Source organism: Anthonomus grandis, chromosome 3 (genome assembly GCF_022605725.1).
Source record: "Anthonomus grandis grandis chromosome 3, icAntGran1.3, whole genome shotgun sequence".
Taxonomy (NCBI): Eukaryota; Metazoa; Arthropoda; class Insecta; order Coleoptera; family Curculionidae; genus Anthonomus; species Anthonomus grandis.
In genome coordinates, this window is record NC_065548.1 from 44,879,382 (window position 1) to 44,902,466 (window position 23,085).

Here is a 23,085-nt window from a genome sequence, read left to right on the forward strand (position 1 = left end):
TATTTACTAAGTACACATTGTTATATTAATAAGCTCACTCTTTTCTGCTCCTTATGTATGCAACTTCTCGTATTAAGTATTCTATATTCGTATTAAAATAATCTATAGTAAGATTGCTTTTTACATGTAAGAAAATTTTACTAGGATAATAAAAAAATATTATAGTAACTGTATTACAGCCAATAACTTTAACTACTTCGATCATGCCAAAAATGAGGTTCACTCTCTTTTATTTGTTCTAGAAAAGATATTTATTCATCACAACTATTATACGCCTTTATTCTCCAAATATTCACCCACTACTTCATATATTTGAAAATAAATAAATTTTATCGCATTTGCGGAGTGTATTATCCACGGAAACTCGCTATGTTTGCTATCAATATTAATAATAGTAGCACGAAATTTTAATTGATAATCAAATACGAGATAAACCTATAAAATTAATAAATCACCTATATTTATGCGATCACCTTATCATTTATTTTTAACTGATAATTCTAAAATGTGAGAAACGCTTACGGATAAACACACTTGAGTCACAGTCATAACTAAAGTAAATTGTAAGTGCAAGATAAAGTTTTGTACATGTTAAAAAAAGTATGATTAATTTAAAATTTCTTATTTTTTCTGTGTTGTGCCTTAGTGTCATAGTTGCTGGGACTTCGAATGACAGTTTGTGCTCTAATGACATTTATGATAAAAAATGTTTGTGTAAAAAGTTTACCAATGAGGTGACACACCTTCCAACATCGCAAGCTAATTGTAATGGGTTGGGCCTTACTCAGTTTCCCAGTTTTTCTCAATTACCAGAAGATATAACTTCACTTGATTTATCAATGAACGGCATAAGCGTTCTGGAATATTCCAATGCATCCTTAAGTGGCACTTTACAGAAGCTCGTTCTCTCTTACAATGAAATTTGTGATATCAACGATGACTTTTTTGAGGGTTTTTCAAAACTGAGGTACTTGGATCTTAGTAATAATAATTTAACAGCAATAACTAATGCACATATTTTTTTTAAATTGAAAGACCTCAGTTATTTAGACTTAAGCTATAATAAATTTAAAGAATTACCAAGTAAGATCTTTGAGAGCTTAATTAACTTGAAAAGGCTTAGTTTAAGCTATAACCCTCTAGGATCTTTTTTGAGCTCCAAAGCTGTTTTATCTGAAGTATTGGGCATTTCTTCCAATTTATCGCAACTTAATCTTAATAATATGGGATTAACGGAACTACATCCAGACTATTTTGGGACGTTTAAAATACTGAAGCACATTGAACTTCAAGACAATGCATTTAATACAATACCTAGTTTACCATATTCCATGGAATATTTGGATTTTTCTGGCAATAATTTGAGTTACATATCAGCAAAGTATTTAAATTATCATTCCCTAAAAACACTGAGATTAAGCAGAATGCCTAGTTTGGTTTCGGTACACCATTACGCCTTTTACAATTTACAGAGTTTGGAAACTTTAGTATTAACAGACTGCCCCAACCTAAATGAATTTACTGAACTCGCTTTTGGACTGGCTTCAAAAACTATGGATATTCATCCAAAAACATTAAACTTGGCGCGAAATGGCCTTAGTGCATTAAACTTCAGTTATGCTCACATGTTTAGGAAGATGCAGCATATTGATTTGAGGCATAATCCATGGGATTGTTCCTGTGACTTACTTTGGATGCAAGAGTTCGGTGCTGAATTTTTTAAAGGCGAAGAAATAAGGTAAGCCTTTTATTTTATCATTTATATATTACATCTCACGTTCATACATGCTTCTAAATATTACTAAAATATATCAATCCTAAACATAAATAGATTCTTATTAAATAGATATTTATTAAATATCATAAAACAGGGTTAAGTAAATTAAATAAAATAAGATTTTTTTAAGTTTTCTATAAAAGTATGTAATTGAAAAATATAAAAAAGTAATGTAAAATCTGGATTATTCTCATACTGGACCAAGTATGAGAACCCTTTTCACTTCGCTTTGGAATATAAAGAATCACCTATTAGAAGTGCCTTAAAACTCACTTTAAAAACCTTCTTTTTTCCTCTATTTGTTGACTAATTGGGGGTAGTTTTTAATTTTTCTAGGTGGCTTATAATCGTTTCACTCCAGGCACGATAATTATTTTTATCATATTACTTTTGAAGTTTAAAGGTGTTATGTAAATTAAAATTTTAATTGACTCCACATCCAGCTTAACCCTTAAAAGCCAACACAATTTAACTGGGTCACTAAAACAACATATTAAATTATTTTTATCATTTTCATCAATCTATAGGTGGTTTTATAGAATTTTATTCAAAATTTTGTTAGGATTGAGAGGAAAAATTCCCCACACCTTAAAATCAGCAATAGAATTTTCTTTAGACCTTAAACTAATCTTTTCAACAGTCTGTTTAAGTAGCCTTAGAAACTCCGTTTTGGAAACCCTCCAGTGCTTTAGTTTCCATTTTCCATAGTTAATCCCCATGTGGCTTTTAAGTTTTCTGAAATAAAACATAGAAATTGTCATAAACCAGTCTTCGAATAAATCTGAGTCAAACCATCCACTCAAGCTTCTGTTGTATCTTGCTCCTTCAATTCCCTCCTCTGTCTAACCGTGCCTTGTGTACGATATGTGGAGGCGATATGTTTAGTCAGCGGGAATAAAAAATATCACAGTTGTGCTGGTTATTGAGGAGTCTATTTATATGTTTTACACCTCTTCTTGTTATTACTTTAGCCGACCCAGGATCATCAACAAAGTTCGTTTCGACATATTTAATAATATTTTAGGCTAGAACATCTTTTAAGGTAACATGCAAGTTTTTTTTTTTTTGAATGATATAAATTAATGCACTTCTAACGCTTTTTGTACTTTTGGAAAATTTTTTAATACACAATCTAAATGTCTTTATTACATATAAATTAATATAGTCAACTGATTTATCCACACACTTACAATATTAGACACCATCACTTACGGCTACTAGAAATATTTATGTTAGATTTTAAGTTAACTAATTCTTCTATTTTAACCCTTAACTACTGTAGTGTCGATTTAATAGCGTTACGCATGTAGTGCGGTCATGGTGACCGCAAATATAATTACCGCCAAAAAATATATTTTTGTGTTTTTCATATTGTTTTATTATTTATAATAAATATTAAAAGGTTTTTAATGAAAATCGAAGGTAAACAAACAAAACCAGTAAATATATATATTTTTTTAAATGTTTTTATTTCATAAGGCTTTTTTTTTAAATTTTACAGTTTTTTTTAAAATAAACATTAAACAAAAAGTAATAAAATAATATGGCTTATTTTTTCTTAAAGATAAAGGTATGGAGTTACAAAAAAAAACTTAACATTACATAAACAACATTATCTAAAAAAAATTGCACATGTTAAAAAAGTTACAAATTATGCCTGCAGTTTATGCAAAGCTTTGTCGAACACTCAACACAAATGGGTTTTGTACACATGTAGCACAAATGAAAAGTTTTTCTTTTTAGTTTTGAAGGACAAGTGTAACACTTTTTTGTTTTCCTTTTTTCCAATTTTTCCATTTCCACCTGTTCCAGACGTTCTTCAGGAATATTTAGAATTCTTTTTATTGTAGACCGTAGATCTCGAGCAATTCTTGGATTATTGGCTCTTCTTTCTAAATGCGGCCTGACTAGCTCATCAGCAAGAATTTTAATAAAGTCGGTTTTTTCCATTACTTTATTGTTCTTATAACTCTGACGAAGAATATAGGCATTTACTCCGCTTACATTTTTCTTCTATGGCATCTACCCCGCCCTTCGTAGAGTTATAGTAGGTTACAATTTCTGGCTTTTCCGTCCATCGTCAAATGATATCGAATGGTGCATGGATGATACGAGAATCACTGCTCTATTTTTTTGTGGAACATATGAAACTAAGGTTACGTCTTTAGTAAAACCAAATAAAGTTCCATCCTTACCAACTTTTCTGTCTTTTTTAGGTAAAAAATCTGGGGGAATCTCTTTTTTATTTTTTTTAACAGCTCCGACATACGTAAGTTTCCGATTCTTTAATTGCTCGACAAGTTCTAAAGAAGTAAACCAGTTATCGGCGGTAATATTTCGATTTGATCCAGCTATTGGTTGTACTAATCTCAATACAGACTGCGTTGGTTTATTAAATTTTTTTAAATGTTCTTCCAAACCAAATCCATCAGTCTTTTCCAGTATATATATACCCATTAAAAAAATAGTGTGTACGTGCATCTGTCATACATACGATCTTGATTCCATATTTGCATGGCTTTTTGGGCATATACATTTTAAACCTGCACCTTCCTCGAAAAGAGACCAACATCTCATCAATGCAGCAGTTTACTCCCAAAGAATATAGAGTCTGACAATTTTTGATAAACTGATCAAAAAGTTCAGATATTGCAGCAAGTGGATTTTCTTGTTTCCTGATATTTCGGTCAAAAGAATTGTCAAAGCGTAAGCACGCTAATAGAAATGCAAACCTCTGCTTACTCATCACACATCGAAATATTTCTCGTCCAGTGCCATCGGTTGCAAATATTCTGGATATATTTTCATGATTTGACACAAAAATTGCGCTGTAAAATAACAGGCCGATAAAAGCTTTTAACTCAACAATGTCCAAATCTTGATGCTCTGATCTTGATGAATTTTTTAGATTGGCCCTTTGTTTCTTTATTTTCTCATTAGTCCAATGCAAAATAGTTTTTAACATATCATCCGTGATCAGCAAGTTCCAAACTGCAAAAGGTTGTGCTTCATGCCCTAACAGACTAGCGGATCCTCGTAGAGTTGGTAAACGAAGCACAATATTGTGCTTTGGAGTTCGGCTTCGCGATGTAAAGCTCTCAGATGACCATTTGAATCGGTTTTTGCCATAGAAATTTCTTGATTTTTTGGAAGCTTGGTTTACCGGTTCCTCATAATCCTCAGAATCTTCCTGCTCGTCGGTATTGGCAAACTCCTCTTCTTCCCCTTCCTGTTCTGTATCAGTGTCATGTTCACTTGGTTCATAAATACTTTCACTGGCACTATCTTCATCACTCTCAATTGCAGTCAACATTTCATTTTCGATTTCCTCTAACCACCTTAAACCTGTAGACTCAAAATCAGTATCGCAAAACCGAATTTTTTTTGACGGACCTGGCGCATCATTAGCCATAATAAATTTGAATATTCGTTACAAGCAAAGAATAAAATATTTCACCGTTACTGTACTGCGGTCACTATGACCGCAAAAAAAATTTAACTCGGCGTAACTAAAAAAATAGAGACATAAAACACGACGTACTCGCACTGCTTTCTTGAATTGTACTAATTTAAAGGTACAAGGACGCCCAAGGCGTTATAACTTGAGAGGGGGCAAATTTTAGAGACCGCACCACAGTAGTTAAGGGTTAAATAAAACACAACAAATTGCCTCAAATTGCTTTTATTACACGATTTTATCAAGTCAAGAGCGCGACGACTACTGACTTCGCAAAATCTAACCAAATCCAAAATTAAACTAAATGCAATCTAAACATAATCTTGGCTTCGATGGATTGCGGAGACAGTGATTTACGGATGACATCATCATCGAGAGCGGGAACCCTTATACTAAAGCTAACACGGCCTTCCTGACATTGTCTTCCTGACATTGACTTGTGACATCGTTTCATTTTTCACATCTTATTAACTTACACTAAGAAAACTGCTATCTAAATAGTTACAACAAGATCTCAAAATATGCACACTCATCTCTTAATGTGCTTGCCTAAGCTATTGTCTAGGAATCTATATATATTTTTTTTAAATTCTGATGCCTAAATTTAATTATTTAGGGAAATTGCCTAAATCCATCACATTTAGGGAACTCAATTATTGGATTATTAAGGTTTGCAAACTCAGCCCAAATTCAACTTTTATAGGGAACTTGCCTATAACAATTTTGGGGATCTATATGCACATTTACTAAGGTAGTAACAGTTTTGAACTTAGCCCAAATTTAACATTATAGGGAACCTGTCTATAACGATTTGGATATCTACATATACGCATTTACTAAGCTAGTATTTAAACTTAGCCCAGACGTAAGTTAGGGACCCTTCCTACTTCGAAAATTGAGGATCCTTTTTTTTTCGTATTTTATTTGCGATCGTATAATCAATGTAGCCTATATTTAATATAGGTGTCGTGTCTAAAATAAAATTTAGGGAACTTAAAATCATAATGATGTTTTTTTTTGCGCTTTAATAAACTTGCCTAAATTCAAATTAGGGACCTGTATTCAATTATACAAACACCTTTAAGGTACTATTTATTTGTCTTTACAAGCCAGGCCACATACGTAGCTGCTCATGTGCTGCCACTGTTGTTTTGCCTCTACCACCTTCATGCCAAAGTGCATCTCTCATTCGGCAAACAAAGGTCCCTCATAGGGACCTTTAAATTTTGGTTTTAATTTTCCACCGTAAGCCACTTGACTATTTTCAGTTACCACTTTATCCCCAACCACATATGGTACTGCTTTTAATCTCTTTTCATTACAAGAACTTTTTGCTTCCTCAGTTACTTTCTCTAGACGTTTATTTACATTCGTTCGCACCGTCTCCTCGTCATCAGTGACCTCATTTTGATATAGAATATCGGTACAGCTGGGTAGTTAGTAGTAGTTAGCAGTAGCTTGTAAACGGCGATTTTTACCAAACATTAATACCCAGGGTGCATAACCAGTTGATTTATTAACAGTGACGTTCATATCATCTTCTAAATCGGGTAAAATTTTTGTCCAATTCTTTTTCATCCTGTTCTCATACCATTAAATAGGGTACGCATTACACGTTCCACTTATCCATTACCGCGTGGTACATCAGTGGCAATTAAATGTAATTCTACTGAATGATCATGTAGAAAATTTTTAAACGTTTTTGACTGAAAGGCGGTTGCACGGTCAGCTATAATGCGCTTAGGAGCCCCAATTTCTGTAAACACTGCAGATGTGACTTTCCTAAAGCATAGGCACGATAATGTTTACTATATTTTCGTACTGCTTTTCCCATGTAGCGCCATGCCAGATCTTCTTTCATTTTTAGCAGCATTTTGTCAGGCCCATTATGTGATGACTCATCATGGTATTTATGTAAAATCAAGTCAAGACGCGCATGAATTGGCACAAAACATCTTAGAACCCATCATTTTGGCTCTTAATACACAATACTATTTTCGCTACTAAAATCTGGGTCATCACAAGTTTGATTTAGGACACTCTGACAAAATGGATCTTCGCTTTGCTAATCACGTAAAGTCTTCTAGCGTTTATCATTACTTTTTGTATTAATACGTGAGAACAAAATTCTCTTTTCTGGAAAATTTCTGCTAAGATAGTGAACATGTGCCATTTTATACCCTTTCCTATATTCAATTTCGAAGTCAAAATCTTGTAGCTTAATCCACCACCTTGCAACTCGAGGGAGTAATTCTTTTTTTAGAGCTGTGGCACGTACGGAATTACAGTCTGTGTTTATTATATATATATTAATCTTGAATTTAATTCTATACAAATAGGCACGAAAATATTGTGTTGCGTCGACAATTGCCAGGGTTTCTAAATCGTATGAGTGGTAATGAGACTCAGACTCGGTGGTGCGTCTCCTGTAATAAGCCACTGGATAAATAAGGTTATCTGAGCCTCTTTGCATTAACACTGTCCCCAATCCTAACCCACTTGCATCTGTATGAAGCTCAGTTGGCAAGCAAGGATTAAATATTTTCAAAATCGGATATTCGGTTAACCGCTTTATTAAATCCATACGAATTGCCTCGCACTCACCTGTCCACGCAAATACTTCTCCTTTCCTTAGCAACTTTGATATCGGTGCAGTTAAAGTCGCAAAGTTCTTTAAGCGGCGAAAATATCCAGCTAGTCCTAAGAACTGCCGTACGCCTTTTACATCTTGGGGGGCCACAGTTTGTGCTAAGGCAACAACTGGCATTTTCTAACTAACTAACATTTTCTGGCACTTCGTTTGACCTTGCCACCTTCAATGATGATACCCAAATATTCCACAGACGTTTAAGAATTCCACAGACATTTTGCTAAGTTTAAACACAAATCCAGCCTTTGATAGAGCGTTTACAACTTGTATTAAATTTTTCAGACCTTATTCAATTTTGTTTTGCAGGACACAAAACATCGTCAATATAAACAAAAGCAATATTAGCCTTAAGCAGCCCAAGCGCTTTGTCTATTGCACTTTGATAACACGACGGCGAATTCACAAAACCAAAAGGCATCCTATTATATTTGAATAAACCATCAGGCGTAATAAATGTCGTTATATGTTTACTACCTTCTTCAATTTCCACCTGATGAAAACCCGATTTCATGTCAAGTGTACAAAAATAAACAGCGTCTGCAAGACTGCAAATCTGATCTTGAATACGGGGAATAGGATAACTATTACGTAATACCAATACAGCCCGAAAATCGACACACAGCCTAGTGTCTCCTTTTCTTTTCTTGACAAGCACAATTGGGCTTATTCACTTGGTCGAATAATTCCGTCTTGTAATTATTTGTTTATAATTTGTTTAACTAGAATTCTTTCACCGTCTGATAAGTGTCGCGATTTACTGGCAACAGGTTGAATATCACGTAACATTATTTTTAATTTTGTTGTTATTACTGCAGGCGGTGTTTGTTCTTGAGCACTTTTAAAAATTAATTTTATGGTAGCACTTACCCGCTCGTCCACTCCTAAAGATCTAAATCTTAATCTAAATCTACAGATCTAAATCTTGTTCACCATAAACCAATGAAGCAAACACACGTGTGATGGCCAATGGGTCATATACCATCTCGTTACCTGGTCGTTTCAGCACATCCAGACCTATAAGTACATCAATGTCGCCACCCGGAATGGATCCATCTGGAACAACCAAAAGCTCTACTTCTAGAGTCATAGTTGGTGTGAACATTAAGGCACTACAGCTACGGATAGGTTTTGTAACACTGCTTCCTATTCCTGTCAAACATTTAAAATCCGGTTGAATCTTTAAATTTAAGTTTTTAACAACACTTGCATGTAATAGAGACACATCAGCACCTGTATCCACTAAACATGATATTTCAGATATACTTTCTTTGTTTGTTAATGTTGCTAGGGGAAGTGATCGGGTAAAACGGGTCACTTGAGTTAGCTTTTTTGGCATTCCATGTTTACTGTAGCAAACATCTTCAGTATGTCCCAGTTGTTGACAGTGTGTACATTTTTTTATTAAGGTAAAAGTTTTCTGATTGGGTGTTGATATACTTATCTCTGGGCGGGAATTTTTTTGCGCAGACTCATTTAGCTGAAATGTTGTTTCAATCATATCTTTATAGTCTATTTGCTTGTGACCATAATGATGACATTTTCGACATTTTCCTTTAAAAGTTGTGTGATGACCATCACGAGAATTATAACTTCGCTTCTGTGTTAATTCTCGCGAGTATACTTCATTATTACAACGAGCATCACAAGCAGCCAACAATTTTAGTCAGTCTGCTTCACATGTGGGAGACTGCAAACTGATACGGTTTTCTACATCAGTGTCTTGTATGTCGTATCGCAAGGTCAAAATCGCGCCAAAATTAAGCCCAATCACGGACAATAGGTTTCCAATGTTTATAAAATCGCGCAGCTCGTCCACGCAAAGTATCTGCTGCTTTTAAAACAACTACGGTATCTGATCAGTCCAACTTCTTGTTGAATTCTTGTGATGTCATTCATCCATTCTGTCATTGTAAATGGTGTGTCATCGGGATCAAAAATGACCACTGCATGGTGGCCGCCATTTTTATAGTGGTTGTGTCCTGTTGATGTTGGTCTGAAAATTTTTAGTGTTGCCAACAAAAAATATATTAAATAACGGTAATAAAGTTGATGACGCTGACGTTTGACGTGTGAGTATAGCGGATTGCCTAGTTTTTGGCGATTTGTAAACGACGCTTGGGTATATCGTCTGGAACAGGCGATGTATCTTTCTCCTTATTTAATACGTGAATAATGTATCACCATCTTTATTTAAAGGTATTTGGTTCAGTTTCTCAAAACCGAATTATTATGAATTGTCCGTCTGTGTTGTTTATAATAGAATAATATTGAGTTGTTGACAGAATAATATATTTTTACTATATAAACCCTTTATAATTACAAACCCTCATAAAATCATCTATATTTTGATTCTTATAGATGGTTGTACCTATTAATGCGGAAACACTGTACATGGAAGGAAAGTAAAACTCGTAATAGTAAAAATCATAGAGTAATTAAAAGTATATTAAATATTCATTTCTCTATGGTAAAAAATAGAAAGGAAATAGGTGTTTTTAACTGAATTTGTTAAGTAAATACAAGCAAAAATTTAAATGAATATCATGTTTTTTTTTTATGGTATTAGGATTTATAAGATTCAAGATTATCAGAATGATAAAACAAATATTTTAAAGTGCATGCATCTATTCCGAGTTGATTGAAACTTTGTCTCATTTTAGGTGAGGATTACTTTCTTTCATAAATTTTAACGAAATTCTTAAAGAAGTACCAGAAAAATCAGAGATCTAACGCAACTATCTTAAATTCTTACCTATATGTAACTTTCTATTTTGTATTTTTGTAAACATAACCTCTCAAAAACTTTAATTGTTTTGTTTCCCTACAGTTGGCACAGCTAAAATTTGTCAGACTGACCAACATCGAAAAGACACAATCACGCAAAATGGCGGCCCCCTAGTAGTGGTCATTTACTTTTTATTGAATTGGCAGTCCAGGTATATTTATAAGTTCGTGGCTCAACCGAATATGGGCTGACGCAGCATTTAGTACATCAGAACCAGAACTTGCCACGACCGACGCAGATGGCGCTACTCCGATCTGCCCCTCGATGCTTGGGCGTTGGCCATGGTTGACAAAATTTGCTCAAAATCATTTGCTCTTGCAAAATTTGACTATTTTTTTGTTGTATTTCCCACAGCTGCATTTTATTAATCATCATTTTCTCATTAATTGAACTTTCTTGGTTAGTTGGCAATTCATCTGATAACACAAAACTATGATTTACTTCTTGTCCGCCATTAGCATTTACCGAATCACAGAACTTTCATCAGCCATTTTTTTTTTAACTCACAGTACTCACACTATCACAAAAATCGCAGATTTTGGCAGGTCTTTCTCCAAGCACGTCGAGGTTATGGAGAGTATCCCACTTCTGATGTTAGATTTTAAGTTAATTATTTCTTCTATTTTAAATAAAACACAACAAATTGCCTCAATCTGCTTTTTTTACACGATTTTATGAAGTTAAGAGCGCGACGACTACTGACTTCGCAAAATCTAACCAAATCAAAAATTAAATTAAATGCAACCTAAACATAAGCTTGGCTTCGATGGATTGCCGATTTACGGATGACATCATCATCGAGAGCGGGAGGGTTCCCGCTATACTAAAGCTAACATTTATTTTCACCGTATTTATTTACCACTATTTATGTCCGCTTTAAAATATCGCGCCAATATTCTGAGCTGCACTGCACTAAACTGGCCTCACAACGGCGACGCGCTTATATACTCAGCTGACCATGATTCCGGAAGATTCGCTGACCTTCCACGCGCCTTCAAAGACGTCGCACGGAGCATCGAGCTGTGGACAAAAATCAAAAAATTATTTATTCTTTTTATCAATTTTCTACTTAAATCTAAATATACATATATAGATAAATATAAATATGTAGTTAAAATTTTTTTAAATATTTTTTTTACAATAAATAATTTTTATTAGGTGCCTTTTGAAAATTCATTTTCACTGGTATATGTCTCCCTCTCCAAATTTTTTAAGGGTGGTGTTAGCTTTGATGATTAGCTACTTTCTGTTTTTTGTTTCATTTAGTTCCGATTATTAGTATGGGAGATGCGATTTTTGTCCCTTTAGTCCATTTACTCGATGCACTGTGCGTCGTGCGGTGTGCTCACTTGTATCTTTCCCGAATGCCGGAGAATAGGTAGTATTAGACGTCCTCCCTAAGCTCATTTCTTCCCGAAAATATTCCAAATATGGTTGATGTCGATATCGGTAAAAGGTTCCTGGACTTCTTGTAAAAATAACAGTCTTTTTTCGGTTTTCTTCAGAGAACGGCGTTAGGGAGTATAACAGCACACCAGAACTTGCACGCCTGCAGACCTGAAGATCACTTCTAATCTACTACTAGACCACTCCAGTCCAGGCTAATCAGAATTGCTAGGTTTCTTAGACCCTCGGCAAACAACTTCACCTAAAGGGACCATAAAGCGTCCCAAACGTCCTTATACGTTGGTTTCTGATATGACGCCTCTTTGGTAACCAAGAAAGTATTTCTACTAATGTGCCAGAGTATACTCAGCTGGAACAGTAAATCTGGTCTTGCTGCACCTCACAGGTCACACTGACCCTTTCGGCCATTGGACTGATGAGCCATGAATTCATCGAATGTCAAATCCGACTTTGGTTAGATTTGCCGCAGCTTATCGTCTTCGAGTTTTCCATAATGGGTACCCACTAAAGTTGATCAAAACAACAATAAAAAAAAAAAAGATAACCACAAGAGCGAGAGGAATCCTTAAGTTTCTTAACGATCTCCTACGTCAGGGGAACTTCAGAGAAAATCAGGAGAATCGCTAGGAAGTTCAACGTGAAAACTGTCTTTACGTCGAATACAACTATACCAGGTTTAGTGTCAAAAATCAAACCAGAAAGCTTGGACACCAAGAACTGTATATATTATATACTATGTGAATGCAGGCGTCATACATTGGCGAGACAAAACGACCCTCGGAAGTTAGGAAAAAGGTGCATCAAAAGTAGACCCGAACAGGGGAAGTTTCCAGAGCAAGAATTGTAGAATACGCTTGGTCCAACGGCCACAAAATACATTGCACAGAAGCGAAAATTCTATGTAAACAACACTGAATAAAAAGAAAATTTCTTGATGCAACGTAAATCGGGCAAAACCAAAGAATCTTCAGTCCGTCAAAATTCCCATCTAGAGACCTGTACTGTCAGGGCTCAGGAGTCTCAGGAGGAAACTCGGTTTTCAGGAGAAAAACTAAGAACGTCGCGTTAAATTTAAAAATAGTCATTTCAAGTTTGAAGATTTAGTTATAGTTTAATTGATGTTTTAAAACGGACCCAATGAAGATATAATAATATTCGGTTATACTCAGGTTCCTTTTCTCTCATTGCAGATGTAAATCGACATTTAGTAGAGTCCGTGATTTATCAACTAGCAGGAAGCTGTTGATAAATCACGGAGGTGGTGGTGTGTTAATATTTGATAGATGTTTCTCAACGCATTCATGTATCAAAATCTCGCATAGAATAACTTTTTGTTTTTTGTCAAATAAACAATACCAGGGTTATTATTGAAGGTGTATATTTACCCCCGCAGTCATCCAGGAAAGTGTATGGAATGGCACTGCGTATCTGTTGAACAGATCTATCAGCAGCATTCCATGGAAAATTTTGTTTGGCGGCTATAATTTGCCCAATGCTCTGTGGTCGAATGATGAATTTGGTCTAACAGTTGAGTCAATGTCCAATTGTCCTATGGGTGATCCGGCTCTTCAAGTAGCTCAGTCGTTTAGTTGTATTAAGGTTTTTCAACTTAATGAAATGAAATACCCAATAGTAGAACTTTATTCTTAGATTTGGCATTCTCTAATCTCTCGGATGTACCCATTATTGTAGCCACCGATCCACTATTTTATAGTAGCGTTCATTATTTTGGCAATGAGTGTGCTGTATCTTGTGCTGGAGAAACAAGGGTAAATAACTTAACATACTATGAGTATTACTATAATTTTAGAAGTGCCAACTATAGGGAAGTTAAAAGCTTCCTGGCTTCGGCTTCTATTGACTGGTATGGATCTTTTAATGTAAATGATTTGGATCTAGTTGCCAATATATTTTATGAAATTATTGCCACATGTGTGGCCTATTATGTTCATTTGAAGAGGTACAGAACATCTTTATTTCCTAAGCGGTTCTCTTCAGAATTGAGAAAGTTGACTTTGCAAAAAAAGGAGCTCATTAGGTGTATACGCAAGATCGCAGATATGCATAATAAATATTAATATACAAAAATAAATATGATTTTAACAAATTTTCAGATGAGCAGATAGTTAAGCTTTCCGCAAAGCTTTCTCTAGGCCCCGATGGTCTTCTTATCTTTTTTTTAAGCAATGCGTTTGCACAATTACCTTGCTGTTGTATATTCTCTTTAATAGGTCGTTGGAGGTTTCAGTGTTTCCTGATGCCTGGAAGGTTAGTTATGTAGTTCCCATTTTCAAGAGCGGAGCTAAAGATAATATTGAACATTATCGCAAGGTCTGTATCCAGTCAGCCATTCATAAGCTGTTTGATTCTTTAGTTGCCCAACAGCTTTGCTGGTTATGCAAAACTTTAATATCTGAGACAACATGGCTTTTGTTAAAACAAATTTACTCTTACGAATTTGATTGCCTACCAGTCGGACATTCTGAAGAGCATAAAAGGTCAAGTACAGGTGGACTCTGGATATATATACTGACTTTCTCAAAGCGTTCGATCGGGTTAATCTTCGTATCCTATTGGGAAAGTTGGTGGGTCTGGGTTTTTCAGTGGCAGCTGGTGTTATGGTTTTCTAGTTTATTGTTTGGTCATCTGCAGCATGTTAAAATTGGATCTGATATCATATACGTCAATTCAGTTGTTCCTCAAGGCGGTCACTTTTCGCCTCTACTCGTTATTTTATTTATAAATAATGATTGATATTACTTATTGTTTTGAAAATAGTCTAAAATTTGCTTTCTAAAATAAACTGCAAAATATATTACGATATTTACTGATCGATCCCCGTATATATTTACGGTCGATTCGAGTCTTTCCACGGCACCCCGGCCCGTTCAACAATCAATATTTGTCAGATAAAGATAGACAAGTTCGGCGCGGATAACGTGAAACAGACGAAGATGCGAGATTCTCTCGATGCTGCTGGGATTGAATTGTGGACGGGCCGGGAATATGAAACAGAGTCGCACGCTCAGAAATAGGAAATGCAATTATTTTATACGTTTCATTATTGTTATTTTACAGTTTTCTTCAAATAAACGAATATAAGTAAAATATTAACTTGTATTGCGTTCTATTATTTATAAACGTCATTTTTTACTAGATATTATGCAGGGTGCGGCACAAAGAGCGAACGTTCGTAGGACAGGTAGCGATTGGCCATTAGAGAAGAGTGCATCAGATTACATTCGGTGCCTTGACTCAAAGCATTTCAATTGAATTCAAATTCGGCTTGATAGGTTCCTATTTTTTTGAAGAAAATGGGGTTACCGTTTCAGTAACGTCTAAACGTTACGTTAATATGGTAAACATCTTTATCCGAATTGACAATTGACGAAAGACTTATTGACCGTGACCATTTGTGGTTTTAGCAAGATAGAGCCACAGCACATACCGCAAGGGCATCCATAGCTGTTTTTCGTCCTTTGTTTGCCAACCATTTAATTTCAAGATTTGGTGACGTTTTATGACCTCTTCGAGACCTCAAGTTTATGAAAATAATCGCGTAAATTAGATGAATTGAAAGATGTAATCTGCCAGGAAATTAGTGAAATCAATAGAGAGTTGCTACAAAAAGTCGAGGCTAATTTCCACGAACGCCTTCAAAACTGCGTCGATGGAAACGGTTGCAACACTTTTATTTTAGTTAAAGGGTTTTTATATCTAAAAGAAACACACAGTTGAACTCTTCCTTTCCAACAGTAATGATAAGTGTGCAATAGTGCACCGACTGGCCAGTGTGTGGATTCGTTAGCGCCAGTAAATTTGAACCAGACAAATTACAAACTGCCAAAGATGTAGTTTGGTGTTAGAAAAGAAAATTTAACTGGAAAGGTAGACAAAATAAAAGGCAAATCAATATATTCACTTACAAACTATAATTAATTCTTTCTTAAGAACATCGGGCTGTGGCTCAGGTTTCAAAGTTAAGAACAGAAATAACTAAATCTTTCAACTATGTATAAATGGTTACTCAATCAGTATTTTTCGCACGTCTGATCAAATTTTAAGAGAGTATCAATTTCTTAACATGTGTCATTTTCGACCTGAATATATTTTAAACCTGAATTACAATTTTTAAATACAATATACGTTGTTAAAAGATAAATCTGCTTAATAAAAAAAAATTACAGTACTGTATTTTATTAGGTATTTCATTTTTTTGACAATTTTTGTAATAATTAAAAAAAAACTGTGAGAAAAATATGTGTCATTAATTCTAACCATGACTTTTGCGTGACTTGATAAATGTTTTTGTTGGTTGTAAAATAACATATTTACTATATATATACAGGGTATTCATTTGAAAACTTCCCATCACGGATTTATCGAAAACCACTGTTTAAAACAAAAACGCCGAAATACGTCAAAAAATTTGTCAAGGGGGACAACTTTCTAACCTAAAATTACGTCACCGCCTTTCACTCTCTGCCCCTCAGGGTCCTCCCCTTAAAAATTTTAAATGGCAAGGGGTATCGAGTAATAGCTTGTTTAAAAGGTCTTTCGAAGTCTTTTATTTTGACGTTTGATTTTTTATATCGGTCGATTTGTTCAGATAGAAAACAAAAACATGAAAATATCAGTTTTTACATCAATAAGTGTTTAAAATGTTGCTTCTTTTTGGCCTAACAATGATATAGGCGATGTTCAAATTTCTGACAAACATTTTCAAAAACATGTTGTGGGATATCATGGCAGCTGTCGATGATGCGTTGACGAAGTTCATCCAAACTTTCAGGTTGGGGAGTAAACATATTAGATTTCAAATGACCCCATAGAAAAAAATCTAACGGCTTTATATCAGGAGGCCATTCTATAGGCCCCCTTCGCCCTATCCATTTATCTGGAAATTCGTCGTCTAGCCATTGCCGAACGGGAAGAACATAGTGAGGAGGAGCGCCGTCTTGCTGGAAATATATTTCAGCCTCATCAAGTATAGGATTTCCATTATCATCGATTTGATTTTCAATGGATTCAGTGATAAGCGGATTGATGGTATTTCCAACATATCCAAATAAATGTCTCCATTAAAATTTCCGTTAATAAATAATGACCCAATCACTCTATTTTCTAAAATGCCTGCCAATACATTAATTTTTTAAGGGTACTAGGTATGCCCTTCTACAAATGCATGAGGATTTTCATTGCTCCAATATTTACAGTTATGCTTATTAACAAATCCATTTAGATAAAAGGTGCATTCATCGCTGAAGCAGATATTCTTTACATGAATAGTAATATCATTATTTGCTTCAGTAATTTTTTCACAAAACTCAGCTCGCCTATCGAAATTGTCTTCGGTTAACTCTTGCAATATTTTCATTTTTAATGGATGAAATTTTTTTTTTTTTTTTTAATTCATTTATTGACCTTGTGCTGAGCACATTTAGTCACGAAAAACCTCTATATATAATTTTTTTAGTACTTAAACTAAATCGGACATCACAAACGACCATGCCAAGTCTGGGACTCGAACCCAGGGCCACACGACTGCTAGGCAGGTATATACCCACCGCGCTGCCGGGGCCGGCATGAAATTTATGAATTTTGGTAACTGTGTGAACAGAGCCTAATGAAATACCAGTGGCAGCAACAATTTTGCGTAATGAAGTATTAGGATTTATTCCAAAATGACCCAAAACTTCAACTTGAGCGGCTTCATCCAAAATTCGCCGATGATCACGTTTTTTATTTGCAACAGATCCAGTTTCAGTAAACTTAGTAACAAGGTCCAAAACATACCTATGCGAAGTTATCTTCTCCGGATGTCTGGCGTTAAACGTGACCGCAGTTTGCCGAGCACATTGATTTCGGGCACCATAAATTAGAATAATTTTCACTCTTTCGGCTAGTGTGTTCGTCTAGGATATCTGTGTTGATGAAAAGAATTCGAAAAAAAATCAGGTTGTTATTTAGTTTCTTCCACGTCTAATCTTCGGAATTGCCGTTTATGTTGGTAGTTTCCGTTTTAAATTATAAACGAATTTTAGATTTGGCAAACCCTAACGAGTAACCTTTTGAACACTTATTGAAATAAAAACTGATATTTTCATGTTTTTGTTTTCTATTTGAACAAATTAAGATAAACAAAGATTTTTCTATTTTTTTCGAAAACGAATCGACCGATTTAAAAAAATCAAACGTCAAAATTAAAAACTTTGAAAGACCTTTTAAACAAGCTATTACTCGGTAGCCCTTGCCATTTAAAATTTTTAAGGGGATGATCCTGGGGGGCAGAGGGTGAAAGATGGTGAAGTAATTTCAGGTTAGAAAGTTGTCCCCCTTGACAAACCTTTTGAAGTATTTCGGCGTTTTTTTTTTTAAACAGTGGTTTCAATAAATCCATGGTGGGAAGTTTTCAAATGAACACCCTGTATATATTCAACCAGAGAAACAAAAGTTATATGCACGCCAATGCCTTATAAAGAAAACGCCGCGTGCTAAACGTTTTTAGTTTTTATGCTTGTCGAAGTAACTTCATCTAAACTATAGCAAGTTGACCTTCGTTGAGCAATCAATTCCATATCTATAAGAGGCTCAAAGATGCTTGATTTTGTTCTAAGAAATTGCCAGTATTTTTCAGTGAAGGCTACCAGATTGGTCTACTGTGCGTTGGTAAGTGCTGCTCAGTTGTGTGTTCACCATATTTTCAAAATCACACAGTTTCCTTAGAACGTGTTCAACATAAATTTCTTAGAGTATGTACTTTTAGGGAGGACATTAGAATGGAAAACCGCGATTACAGTGTGATGGAATAACGGTTAAAGTTGCCTTCACTTAGTGCTCGCAGAGAGATTTAAGGCATACTGTTTATGTTTAAACTTTTTAATGGTTTGGCATGTTGGACGTTCCCATTCTCTTAAATTCAATTGGTTTTAATGTACCGTACCAACGGCTAAGACACCAGGCAATATTCTATATTCCCTTTCATAGAACCTTGTAAATAATCCAATTGATAGGAATTTGACCCAGATGTATAATCTTGATATTGATTTATTTAATTTATCATTAAATTAGCTAAGGGATTACCTTGTTCGTAATAATTAAGATTATTTATGTTTTATTGTTAATGATTTAATTGGATAGTATTTGTCGGGCTTATGCACCAGGTTACCTCTAGTAGGATTTCTATTTTTTTGTTTTCTCATTAGTATATCAATTTATTTTTTGTTATTTGCTTTTTTAGAATATTATTTAAATGTAAATCAAACTTGTAATTTTTGTAACAGCTAATGGGATTTGTCGTGCTTAAATAAATAAATAAATTAAAGAAAGTGTCACTCAAAGTAATGATTTTTCTATTTATCTACTAGTTTCAATTTGTTTACTATAAACAACTGTGTTACATTAATTTAAATATAAAAAAATAGACATGTTTTACACAATTTAGAAATCTCTCGTAAGTAATCTTCTAGTCTTCTAACTTCTAAATCTTCTAACGTATTGAAATTTTTAGTATTGATCAGTTTTCATTTTTAAAGCCCTACACTTGTTTATATTTTTTGTACAAATAACTGAATTGAAAAGTTTACAAGTTTCAAACTTAAGCAGTATCTACTTAAATAATAGACAACACGAATAAAGTAATTCTGAGCAATATTCGATCTATTACCAGCGGGTGACTTTTTAAATGTAAGTTACATCACGCATGACGTGCATCGAATTTTATTTGGCATGAACCATCATTAACATCTTATATTTACAAACATATTTCGTAACAAGCATGATGAAGTAAAGTTTTGTATATTTTATTTTAGGTGTGCAACGCCTCAACATCTAAGACGAAAAAGCTTGTTAAAAATTACGCATTTGGACGTGCCGGACTGTTTTCCAGAAATATATGGCAAAATGTCGCATCGCATCACTATTGTAATTTTGATGACTACGGTCATTTTTCTTATAGGTTTGATATTCTACCTCATAAGATATCCCAAAAGCTGGATTAGTCCAGAACGCATTGGTTTGGGCCCCAATTCACCTTACAGTCCTGCTCCGCAAGACTCTAGCGTCTAAAAAAAAATTATTGTAACAATTATGACAGCTTATTTATGTGTTAAGTATTTTTTTATATATTTATCATTATATTATGTATTTAGTAACAGGTGTTATGGATTTATTAATTTTGAAAATGAGTTGCCTTCTTATTATTTTTTTTTCATATTAAAAATTTAACTTAATTGACAGACATTATAATACTTTATCTGCAAAACTGTTAATAGGCCTTGAAACTACAATCGGCATAGCGAAATGTGTAGTTTCCGCTAAAATGAAGAAGATGCTTGATAGGAAGACCTTACGGAGGTGGACAGAAGCACCTGGCATGAGACAGGCTAAGGCGCACATAGATGGGCTCTCTGTTTGTCTCACCAAACAACTACTGCCTTTAAAGAGATAAGAAATTTAGCGTAATTTCAAACTCACATTTATTAAATTGAATTAGAATCTACTATTTTTGTATCCCTATTCCTAACCGTATCTTATTCTATTATTATTATCTTATTCAGGGTGTTTCGGGAGAAAAGGGAAATATATTCAGAAGGTCAAAATAAGATAAATTATCCCATATGTTTTAATCCGATTCTTAACCGTTTCTGAAATAATCGTCTCTAAAGTTTTTTTTGTAAATTTTTGGAATAATTACTTTCTCTGTATTTCTAAAAATTCTAACTCACGTTGCAAGTATTTCACCATTGTTTGTTTATACCTATTTTAATTGACTGGTAGTTTTGACAAGCATGGTTGTCAGTTTAATTGATTATGAGTGTTTCAATTTAAAAAGGGCAAAGTTTCCATTACGTAATGCCATCACACATTCACCCATAGGGTGTATGCTGACATGATATTCGTGTATGGTTTCTATAATGGTAGCGCATTACGTTCTGTTGATGAATACCGACGCCGTTTTCCAAATCGAAGAATTCCTAATCGAAAAGTGTTTCAGACAGTTTTTGCAAATGCTCAGGAAACAGGAATGTTTCCAAGCGTAAGAATTAATTCTGAACGATAAGCGGGACTAAATGTGGAAAATGAAGAAAATGTTCTGGATATGCCTGAAGAGAACCCAGGTGTTAGTACGAGGCGGATTACAAAAGAACTTCGATTAGCATCACATGGGGACGTTTGGAAGACACTTAGGAAAAACGGTTTTAAGCCTTTCCATATTCAACCGGTTCAACATCTTCAAGAGGGTGATTATGGTTAAAAGGTTCAATTTTGCGAATGGACCAACAAAATCGAGGCCTTCATAAATACATTTTATTTAGCGATGAACCTCATTTTACCCGCAATGGAATTAATGACCGACACAATAAACATCGGTGGTCAGATGAAAATTCTCATGCCACGTTTGAACGTAACTTTCAACATCGATTCAGTGTTCACGTGTGGTGTGGAATGCTGGACCAGTTGTTTGGCCCTTTTGTATTAGATGAGGGTCTTACTGGAGAAAGATATTTACGCTTTTTGGAAGACCATTTAATCCACATGTTGGATGATGTTCCGCCAATTGTTCGACACCGAATGTATTTTCAAAACGATGAAGCCCCGCCTCATTTTAGTCGCGGTGTGCGTAATTTCTTAAACAATCATTGGATTGGCAGAAGACGACCTCAAGTTTGGCCACCGAGGTCACCAGGCTTAAATCCACTGGATTATTGCCTCTGGGGGTGGATGAAAGCTCTAGTGTACGAAACACCAGTAGAAATCGTAGAAGGACTCCACAATCAAATTTTGAATGCTTCAAATATTATTAAAAACAATTCCCAAGCAATTAAACGTGCTGCAGCTTGTCTTGAAGTTGGTGGGGGTATTTTTGAAAACATTTTAACTAAGCGGAATTTTGTTTTTTTACTAGTTTTTGTTTGTGTTGCTTTTAAAATAAAAAATCTTACAGAACAAACTTCAGAACCGATTATTTCAGAAACGGTTGAGAATCGGATTAAGACATATGGGTTAATTTATCTTATTTTGACTTTCTGAACATGTTCTCAAAATATTTCCCTTTCCTTCCGAAACACCCTGTATACACGTATGTCCTAATATCTAAGACGGATTATAAACTAATATAATAATACTATATATGGGTTCAGGGCCTATATATCCACAGGGAGGAAGGGGAACTGTAAAAGAATTCCCCTTCCCCCCAAAAGTTCTTGCAATAGGTACAAAAAATTGTTGAAAGCTGAACCTTTTTTATACCTATACTATTTTCTCATGGCAGTACTACTTCAAGTAACAGTTGTCAAGCGCTGAAAGGTCTTTTTCTTCTTTGCGTCGAATCAAAACTTGGCTTAGAACTACAATGCTGCAAAAAAGATTAAATGGATTGGCTCTTCTAAATATCCATTATAATATTGAGGCAACTTCAGAAGAAGTGATGGAAAGATCTTCTAAAATGGGCAGACATCGCTTCAATTTTAATGTATAATATTGCTGTTAATATGCATAAATTAAAACATTGTTTTCCAATGACACATTATTGCCAATAAACGCATTTTATTTCTTGAGTCCCCCCCTTAAAACTTTACCCTGGATCCGCCCCTGTATGTGTTGTTCTTAAAAAATGACCGGATAATATTAGTATAATTGAAATTTCATTAATTCTTTTTAAAATGTGATTTTGAAAAATATATCCATTAAAAGTAAATTAATTTATATAATGATATTTATATAAATTAATCATAATGATCGAGCTGAATAAAATATATTCTGGTTAAATTTTCAAAAAAAAAATTGCGTTCAACACTGACGTGAGATTTTAGTTTTAAATTATAAAATTAATTCATTTTAAAAGATTTAAATAAAAAACATGATTCAAAATCAAACTTTATTCTTTTGATGACTTTTATAACTGACAGTAAGAAAGTAAGTAATCTTATATAATTTATAAAAATGTTATAAACAACACTTATTTGCTAAAATAATTTTGTGATGAATCGTCTTTGTTCTCAAGATAT

General features: G+C 34.4%; 1 protein-coding gene across 1 annotated transcript; it reads left to right on the forward strand.

Annotated features, from left to right (window-relative positions):
• The first annotated feature begins 511 nt into the window (after positions 1-511).
• Positions 512-20,229, forward strand: LOC126734011 (carboxypeptidase N subunit 2-like). Its single transcript, XM_050437521.1, has 2 exons — positions 512-1,738; positions 19,888-20,229. Exons 1-2 carry the CDS (start codon positions 603-605, stop codon positions 20,141-20,143), a joined length of 1,392 nt encoding a protein of 463 aa, XP_050293478.1. The 5' UTR covers positions 512-602; the 3' UTR covers positions 20,144-20,229.
• Positions 20,230-23,085: the final 2,856 nt, after the last annotated feature.